General features: G+C 40.3%; 1 protein-coding gene across 1 annotated transcript; it reads left to right on the forward strand.

Annotated features, from left to right (window-relative positions):
* Positions 1-421: 421 nt before the first annotated feature.
* Positions 422-9,900, forward strand: LOC119918947 (L-amino-acid oxidase-like). Its single transcript, XM_038739538.1, has 8 exons — positions 422-521; positions 1,665-1,725; positions 3,694-3,917; positions 5,095-5,207; positions 6,566-6,767; positions 7,255-7,323; positions 7,442-7,578; positions 8,453-9,900. The coding sequence occupies exons 2-8, from the start codon at positions 1,695-1,697 to the stop codon at positions 9,252-9,254; spliced, it is 1,578 nt and encodes a 525-aa protein (XP_038595466.1). The 5' UTR covers positions 422-521; positions 1,665-1,694; the 3' UTR covers positions 9,255-9,900.
* Positions 9,901-9,906: the final 6 nt, after the last annotated feature.

The following is a 9,906-nucleotide window of genomic DNA, read 5'->3' on the forward strand; positions in this document are numbered from 1 at the left end:
CTGAGCGGTTATTGCATATTGACACACTTTTCACAGACAATCTTAGTGTACAATGGATTGTGGGAAACAGTCATCCAAGAGTTGACAAATAAATTCACAAGATGCAAATACCAAAATGCGCTGTGGTTGATCACATTTTCATTTTTTTTTTCTTACTTCCATAAAAGCTAACCCAGTTAAAGGTACCATACTTCCATGTTCTCCAAACTGGATGCTACTGTGGGTATTACAAACATGACTGTTAGCAGTTTCAATCCAACAAAAAAATATTTGCATTTCTGGCAACGTTCCCATGAGATAATACACAGCCTACCATGAGCTTGAACGGTTGCAGATCACATGAATGCATGAGTTGATTAATAATGAAAACTGAAAGCATACAGGATGACATTCTCTTTGTGGTCAGGTGAGTTGGGTGAGTAAAAAAAAATCCAGCATTGAGGCAAAGTATGGTATATAAGAAAGCAATGCTTTCACATCTGCACACTGTAACAGCTTCTGCTGATCAAGCTCCTTGAAAGGTAGGAATCAGCCATTTCATTCAAAATAACTATATCATTTAATCTTAAATTAAAAACATGACATAGCCTGTACAAGATCAGATGAAAACAGACCCTGAGTGAAAAGTTACATCATTACTACAGTGACTACTAATAGAACAGAGAGAAATTAAAATTTAATTCAAAACATGAATATCATCACACTGCAAGAAATGTGAGTACAAAATATGTTAAATGAAACAAGATACATAATATTATCAGTATGAAAATATATTGAAAATAAGCTCAGCAATAATAAAATCTTGTTACTTTAAACAATATACATAATGTGTAAAATGTGCATTACAATTAATATTACAAATGCTGTCAATAGGTGGACAGAACGTGTATTCATTAAAGTATGCTACTTTGAATGATAAGATTAATCATAAGCTAAACAAATAAGATTAATCATAAACTAAACAAATAGTGTTGGTTTTTTTTGTTTAAACCCTGTTACTGTCAGGGTTAAGGCTGAGTGCAGTAACAGGTGAGGTGGAGGTGTAAACACCAGGTAACAAGTAACAAGCAGGGCAGGACATGAGGAAATTAGACTGACTCACATACTGTCAAGTGATATGAAACAGAATAAAAACCAAGGCAACCAGTCAGACAGAAACCAAGCATGAATAAAACACCAGACAATAACTATTACAATATAAACCAGGAAGTAACGCACGCGACAGCAGACCAGGGGCAACTAAAACCTAAATGCACAAACACAGACTGAACATTAGACCAAAACTAAACACAACAGGAAACAAGTAGCACAGACAACATGGTAGGCAGAGTTTTGACAGGGGGGAACAGACAGAACACAGGTTACAAAACACAAGACAAGAATCTAACTGGAACACAAAACACAGAACAGACAAGTGAGACTAAATAACTGAGAAACACTAGCAATTCCACAACAAGACAGAACAGATATTTGAAATAAAACAGACAAAACACAGGATGAACATCATCAAATGAACAAATCAGGCAGATCTCACAAATAATATTTTTTGTTATACAGGCAGACAGAATGTGAACAGTTACTGTCTGAGATGCAACTTCTGTCGGGAGTTTGCATTTAAACATTTGTCTCCTCTTTGTCTCTTTCTCCTCTTCATGCCACCAAAGACGAAAAGAAAGGCAAGCTTCCAAACTAGGATGGATCCACGTGGGGTGAAGTGGAAATTATGTAAGAATTATGCAGCAATAATGTGTTTTCTTTTATTTAAACAAACCATTAAAAACTGTGACTTTTTATATTTCCAAGAACGTACATAAAAATATATTTAATTTCTTTCTTTTGTATCAGACTGCACCTCTGTCCTGCTGGATTTCGATTTTACAGACTAAGGTGTTATTGTAATTATTCTGTGCTTTCAAGTATGTGCTGTACGTGCAACTTTGCTTTGGTCAGTTCATAAATCTTTTTTCCTGTCTGCAGTTTTGCAGACTGTAGGAATGACTAACTGTAGTTCTGCTTTTGATCACAAGGTTTTGTGTACAGATAACCTTTCATCACCACTTGATGAAATAAGGAAACGCAAGTCTTTCCTGGGCTTTTCAGGCATAGACTGTATGTCACATGCCAAGAAGAAGAAAAAGTGGAATTTCCTGATTTCACCCCACTCACTCTAAACAATGTGTCATTTTCAGGAATAAAAATTCTGCTGGTCTCATTTTAAATAATTCATATTGCTATTTGCATTTAAAGTTTTTCTGGATTACCTAAACACATTTTTTGAAATTTGAAACTTTGCTCAAAACTCTATACAAACATGTATAACTTCTCACCCAATACCCCAAACTTCCTATTTTCAGGTCAAAATGAAGCTCCTCACTCAAAACCATTCAATCTTGCTGAAAAAAAAAACATTGCCCTCAGACATAACACACAACCCATCAAACACACACACACACTACCATACAGTATTACACACTGGTGAGATAAAATTCAATACAACTGCTACAAAAATAAGTAATTATAATTGTGGTTCTTCCCCTCAAAAATCTTTTTACATGATGAACACAACAAAAGACACAACAAATGTAAACATTTGCACATTTTTTATTTCTTAATGTACTGTACAGTACAACACACCAAACAAAAGCAAATAATCATTCTGCCCCATCATCCCGTCTTTGGTCTGGGACAGGCCAGATAATCTCGTCATCCACCTCCTCCTCCTCCACATCTCCTCGTTTTATTCATCCATTGAAGCTTCTGATTGGTGTGTTATCAATTATGACTCTTAGTGTTTCCGCCTGGGTAGCTGTGTGCTAACTGAGCTCAAGCTGTGCTGACTTGAGTGAACAATATCGAATGTCTGTGCTTTCTAAATGACCACATGGTGTAGGCAATGAGAAATGAAGGGATTTGTGTGTAGAGTTGTGTAGAATTTGAAACGTGTCAAAACAGGGGAAAAGTGTTTATAGTTTAGGGAAATGGGTGCACTGGGTCCATTATGGTTTTGAAATCTTAGTTTAAAAGCCTGATTACAGTGTTTAACCAATTGAGAAGAAATGTAAACATATAATAGAGAAACCCAGTCAGTGTTGCAGATGTCTAGTCACATTAGTAGTTGTTCCTTACACAGATCATTATCAGTGTACAAAGTGCAAGGTAGACGACATGTTCAAAGGCTAGAAACAAATTTTGGGGTCATTATTTATATTCATGTCCGGCAAAAAGTATACCTAGAATAATGTACATACAGCAAAATAAACCTATTTGGTTGCCTGAAACAGAACAATTATGATGAAATGGAAGCGAAGAGTGCCAATCTGCATCACATTGTGGAAAGCTGTCTGCCAGAAAATTGTTAACATTGCGAAATGGAAACAGTTTGGTTAGGTTTAGGCAACAAAACTACTTGGTTAAGTTTAGGAAAATGGTTGAGTTAAAGTAAGTATATAACTGCGTAACATAGCTAAATGACACATGGCATACATGACACAAGTAAAATTAAGTAAATAACTTAAAGTAACTCAATGCTGACTTCTGATTTCAAATGGGACACAAATATTGGTCTCCTGGAAAAATTTTCTTCACTTGTGCGTTTGCTAAATGTAATATCCTAAAATCAAGGAAGGTTAAAATCTTTTGTTATGAGTTCCCTGTTGGAGTAAGTGGTGTGTTTTTTTCTTAATGTGTTTCCAGTTGCTGTCAGTGTGCTGCTGTTCACGTTGTACCCCATTTACACTTCTACTGTCAGCCTGAAGGAGCATCTGGCTGATTGTCTGGAGGACAAAGACTACAATGTGCTGCTGCAGACTGTGCAGACCGGCCTCCCACACATAAATACATCTCACCATGTTGTTATCGTTGGAGCTGGCGCGGCTGGACTGACGGCTGCCAAGTTACTGCAAGATGCAGGTCACAAGGTACATGCAACAGGTTGATACTTTAAAGGTACTTAAATTGTATTGTTGGCCCACAGGGGGGCAGTAAAGCATTAAAACAAGCTGACAGATGCATACTCAAATGTTATGGATTATAGTTGTACAATACTCTAGTCCAGGGGTATTCAATTAGATTTCAAAGAGGTCTAGTTAGAGAACATTTCCTGAAGCAAAGGTCCGGAACATCAAAACGACGAACTTGCGTTATCATTCAGTACTATAACCTATAGTTGTATCAACACATGTTTTTAATCAACAACGGACTGTCAAATCAAATAATATTTGTATTCACATCAAACTGGAGGGATAATAAATAATAACTATTCAAATAATAAATTATAAATTTAAGTAAACTAAAGTGCCTAATTTTTAGAAAAAATTAAATAAAAAGTGTAGCTTGAAGTGATGAAGTGTAGTCTTAACCAATTTTATAATAAACACTCAACACATCATAACAAATGAACAGCTGTAATGCCTCCTCTTCTCTTTCATTTCCTCTTACAGAGCTACCACTTTCCTACTTTCTGTTGTTCAGTGAGAAACGTGAGCTCCAGCTAGCATATTGGAGATCTATGAGATATTCTGGTTTTGAACTGCCCGTGGGAGGAATGTACATGTAAAAATCTGTACATTCTTGATTAAAAGTCATGTGAAATCTCTTTTATCTTTCATCTCCTCAATTCGGGTGTGTTTCCAAAACGTCTCTGGTGAATCTCGCGGACTCGACTCGCAAGCCTCGGTGTGCACAGATTTGATTGGCTAAGCAGCGTCACATGAGACGATTGGAACACATGCGATTGGTCTGTGAGTTTCCTGGTCCTCTAAACCAGTACAGTAAATGCTAGAAAAGCTGCGCGGGGTAAAATAGAAACGCTCCGTCACGAGGTAGTAAGTCTCAATAATAAATGGGCTGTAGGTCGGCGGTCCGGAGAGGACGGCGGCTGGGTCCGGATCCAGACCGCGGTCCGCCTATTAGTGACCTCTGCTCTAGTCTACATGAATGAGATTTCTCCACAATATGACGTATGTGCTTGCAAAAATCTATCTCTGGGTTCAAAGTGTCCCACCATAACATGGCACACATACACATATTGTAATTCCTCTATTTTAATAGAGATCACAAAAATTCAGAAATCAAAAGACTTTTTCTTTTAACAAGGTCACCATATTGGAGGCTAGCGGCCGTGTCGGAGGACGGGTAGAGACCTACAGAAATGAAAAAGAGGGCTGGTATGCTGAGCTGGGAGCCATGAGGATCCCAAGTTATCACCGGTGAGTTAATGTCATTTCCTTTAAACGAACAATTAAATATGTACATGTGCATGGAACATTAGCCCTAATCAAAACCTAACCACAGTGGTATAATATCAGAAAATGGGTGTATTTGTGAAACAGTTGTATGGTTGAATCTCAGCTACACCTAATAAACTGTAATAATAAACTGAAATGTTATAAATACTATAATCTCTGTAGGTAAACTATCCAAATAAGTGTAACCTATGGTGAGGGAGGGCACAAACACCACACAAACAGACACCACAGAGAAAGGACAACACCTGCAAGAGAACGGGGATTCAGGTGGGAACAACAAGAAATAGCAGAGGGAAACACCAATTGCAGAAAGCAACTAAACCTGCAAGAAAACGGGGAGGGGGGCTTGGGGTGGAGAAAAAAACAAACAGCAGCAAGTCCCAGCCCGGCAGCAAACGCGCCGTGTAGGTTGTCGTGCACCCGCCAATAAAAGTCTGCCGTCCCCCCAACCGCCGGAAAAGCGAAGGCTGCCAGCAACAGCCAAACAAAAATCCAGGATGAAATTCTCAGTGCACAGCTCTGAACCACAACCGAATCAATCCCAGTAGCCAGGGCACCCAGCAATTCCCCCCAAGAACAAAGGACACAAGAGCACATGTCCCAGGGACAGCCATGCCCCTCCCCGAGGGAGAGAACAGTGCTGGGGAGCTTCCCACCACCAGGGAGCGAGAATGCAGGAGAACCAGGGCTGACAGTACCCCAGCCCAGCTGAAGGCCATCCCCCTGAGTGCAGGCAGAGCAAGAAACCCCCAAGCCCCGTGACCCCAGACAGGGACCCAGCCCCATCGAAGAGGGCCAAAACCCAGACCCACCCCAGGCCAGGCAATGCGGAAACCAACCCCATGGCCCTCCGACACCCCAGGGCTCCAGGGGCAGGACACAGTGATACGCCCTCCTACACCTTCAAATGTTGTTAGACTAAGTAATATAAGTAAATTGAGGGGTGAAACCAGCTTATGATTTATCGAAGAGGGACGGTTGGTGTTCCCGTAGATGGGATACCATATTTGTCGTATTGCCTCAGTTTTTTTCAATGGTGGAAAAATTTCAGGGGTTCCCCTCCTTTGGCCATCGTACAATTAGGTGACTGACTGCTTGCAACCGGGGGGGGGGGGGGGGGGGGGGCTGCACACAACCTGTGGGATTCCTTCAAACCAGTAACCAGCCCACGCCTACTGCCACCACTGAATGTCTCACTTACACATCAACAGTAGTTGCTGACTGTTGGGATCTTTCTTTAGTTACTCTCAGCTCACATGCCTTAAAGAGACCTTACAAATACAGGCTAACTCTGCCACCATTAACTCCTCTGTCAACAGCATTGTCCGCTGGTTTGCTGATGAGCTGGGAGTCAAGCTGCAAAATTTCACCATGGATGACCCCAACACCTTTTACCTGGTTAATGGGTTGCGGAAGAGGACTTACGCCGTAAAAGCAAACCCTGATATCCTGAATTACAATGTGCGGAGAAGTGAGAAAGGGAAGTCAGCTGACGAGCTGCTACAGCAAGCTTTGCAGAAGGTAAGAGGAAAGGACAGAGGGATGGAGTCAAAGGGCCTTGATGAAAAAAACAACTTTGAACTGACTGACAAGATGGTTTGCAATAGATCAACAGCTCAAATGTGCGTGTCGCTAATGTAGAGGTCCAAATTTTGCCGTAAAGCGTACATTCAGATGTTAACGATAACATTTAGCATCATGGTAAGGTATTCGCCAAACTATTTAAGGTTTACCCTACAGTAACACTACTCCTGAAAAAAATTTCAAGTCAGTCAATTCAATACTTCACTCTTTAACAAAATGTTAGCACTGACATTGCTGTCAGTGGGTTCAATTGAATACATTGTCTTGTCTCCAACAGCTTCCACTGGTTTGCTTTTTGTTTCTGGTAATGATTGAGTTACTCGATCATGGCTAATTATAGAGACATATCGAAGCTCAGTTTGCGTGTGTGAACACTCACAATACCAGCACAAGTTCTCTTACATTTTCCTTTTCTTATTTGAAGGTGAAAGATGAGGTGGAGGCTCATGGCTGCTGGGCTGCACTGACAAAATATGACCATTACTCTGTGAAGGTAAAACACGTGTCCTCAATACAGTTTGTAACACAGTTTTCAGCTGTTGATTTTTTTTAATGATCAATTTGAGGGATTGAACACTGAGTGTAGAAAACATCTGTGTGTTGTTTCACAGGAGTATCTGAAAAAAGAAGGTGGGCTGAGTGGAGAAGCGCTGAGGATGATCGGAGACTTACTCAATGAACAGAGCCTCATGCACCTGGCGCTGACTGAGATGATCTACATCCAGAGCGACGTCAGCGACAGCACTAAGTAAGACTGCTTGATTTAACACAAAATTATTTTTTTTCCGAACAGTGTTAGGAATGTGTTATGTCTTTGGGGATACTTGAAACAAAACAGTAGTGTCATCAGACCGCACCTTATAGAAATAGTAGTAGTTTGTAGCTGTTTTGAAAGCCCACACTCCAATGGGGGGTGACAAGCCAGCCATCATACAACCGTGATGGAAGTAGTTTTGGTAAAAATAAAAGAGAGCTTGAGAGAGAAGTTCTAATCCAGACTTTCTCACCTCACCTGTAAACCTGGCAATTTGCTGTGTGGTGTCTCAATTGTTTTTATAGTTACATGAACTGCTGGACTTCCCCTGGGATTCTGGTGTTGGAAAGGTTTGGGTGAAGGGTTTCAAATGTGAAGGACATCATTTGAAGCATTCAGATTGCTTTATTAGGATAGTGTACAAATACATAACTATATTTATTCTCACTGTTAGCTAACCCTCTGTTGCACATAGGCTATAGTTGCGCTCATTTATATGGTTGTGTATATACACTGTACAATAGAGACTTGGAGTGCCATCAAATTCTGCTATTTTGGGACATGCTTGGTTCAAAGCAAGAGCTGCTGCTTTAATTTAATTTATTCTTTACTATGACTAGCGTCTGTGTTTTAATATGTATTAATTTAACAACAACCGGCTTTTTACTGCTCCTTTACTATATAGGCCAGGAAGCAGAGAAAGCTGCTGGCAGGGATAACTAAAAGTTGACATACTTGTTTTAGTAGCCTCAGGCCAAATGAATATGAAAGTCTGCAGAATCTCCTGAATAGATTATCAAACAGTGTTGCCATCACGTAATGCAAACTCACTTCTATGAGACAAAAAATGTGTGTTTTTGTTTTTTAGGTACTATGAAGTGACCGGTGGGTCAGACCTCCTGACCACAGCTTTTCTCAATGTCCTTGATGTCCCCATCCTCCTCAACTCTAAGGTCAAACACATCCACCACTCACATAAGGGTGTAACTGTCTCTTACCAGACAGGCCAAAATGCCTCTTTAAAAGACCTTTCTGCTGACGTCGTTCTTGTAACAACCACGGCCAAAGCAGCCCTTTTCATGGACTTTGATCCACCTCTCTCCATCAGAAAGATGGAAGCCCTGAGGGGGGTCCACTATGAAAGCTCCACTAAAATCATCCTCACCTTTAACGAGACGTTCTGGGAGAAAGATGGAATCCATGGAGGAAAGAGCATCACAGATGGCCCCTCTCGTTTCATATACTACCCCAGCCACAGTTTCCCAAAAAATAAGACCATCGGCGTCCTCCTGGCTTCCTACACCTGGTCTGATGACTCCCTTCTCTTCCAAGGAGCGAGTGATGAAGACTTGAAAGAGCTGGCTCTGAGAGATTTGACAAAGATCCACGGCGAGCAAGTCAGGGATAGATGGAGAGAGGTGGTGGTAAAGAGGTGGAGCGTGGATCCTTACAGCTTGGGCGGCTTCGCTCTCTTCACACCCTACCAACATTTAGAGTACGCCAAGGAGCTCTTCAGAAGTGAAGGCAGGGTGCACTTTGCTGGTGAACACACAGCCTTCCCTCACGCTTGGATCGAGACATCTATGAAATCTGCAATCAGGGCTGCTACCAACATTAACAAAGCTGCACTCAAAGATTCAGCTAGAACTCAACACCACAGTGAGCTGTAGGGTCCTAAATGTGCTTTCCAGGACAGTCAGATTGAGAGTAGGAATGATAGTGTCAGATATGTGACTTTATCCCGTATGTTACATTTGTCATGAGGCATATTGATAAACGACGCATTAGTTGTCTGTGTATGTATTGTGTTTATGTTTAGGTATATGAGAAAATGAGATGATACAACTCAAGGTTTTACCCTGAAATAAATTCAATTCAATTCAATATGTAGTTCAGAAAGTAAAGAGGGAGAAAAATTACACAGAAGTGTAACCTATTTCTTTGTGGACTGCATTACTTGCTTTAATCGTGAGGCCCATTGTGATCATTTTTCCACCATGCAAATCTAATCCACATCAAATAAGTCGATGAAAGATGGCTTGTTCTAGGCAACAGAATAATCTGGTGTCATTCACTTTCTTTATTGGCTTGATCGATAACTGTACTTACATTAGTGTAAACTCGTAACACTTTTCTGACACATAGTTTTCTCAGGATACAAACCAACTACTACAAACGTGTTACAAGGAACATGTCAAAGTTGTTTATACAGTTAATAAGTTAATTTATGTTCTCATGTTAGTTATTTTGTAATCTAGATATTTTATTGTCCCAAATTTGTAATTGGTGCTCAGAATTACATAATTTGCTTTCTATAATCAC

The sequence above is a fragment of the Micropterus salmoides genome, unplaced genomic scaffold (genome assembly GCF_014851395.1).
Source record: "Micropterus salmoides isolate LMB-PRFRI ecotype aquatic unplaced genomic scaffold, ASM1485139v1 Ms_hic_scaffold_25, whole genome shotgun sequence".
NCBI lineage: Eukaryota > Metazoa > Chordata > Actinopteri > Centrarchiformes > Centrarchidae > Micropterus > Micropterus salmoides.

Excerpts from the sequence above, each read along its gene's own strand:
- LOC119918947 (XM_038739538.1), top strand. The coding sequence starts at position 1,695 with ATGGATCCACGTGGGGTGAAGTGGAAATTAT. Across the intron at positions 3,918-5,094 it reads TGCAAGATGCAGGTCACAAG|GTCACCATATTGGAGGCTAG; the intron begins GTACATGCAACA and ends TCTTTTAACAAG. Across the intron at positions 5,208-6,565 it reads AGGATCCCAAGTTATCACCG|CATTGTCCGCTGGTTTGCTG; the intron begins GTGAGTTAATGT and ends CTCTGTCAACAG.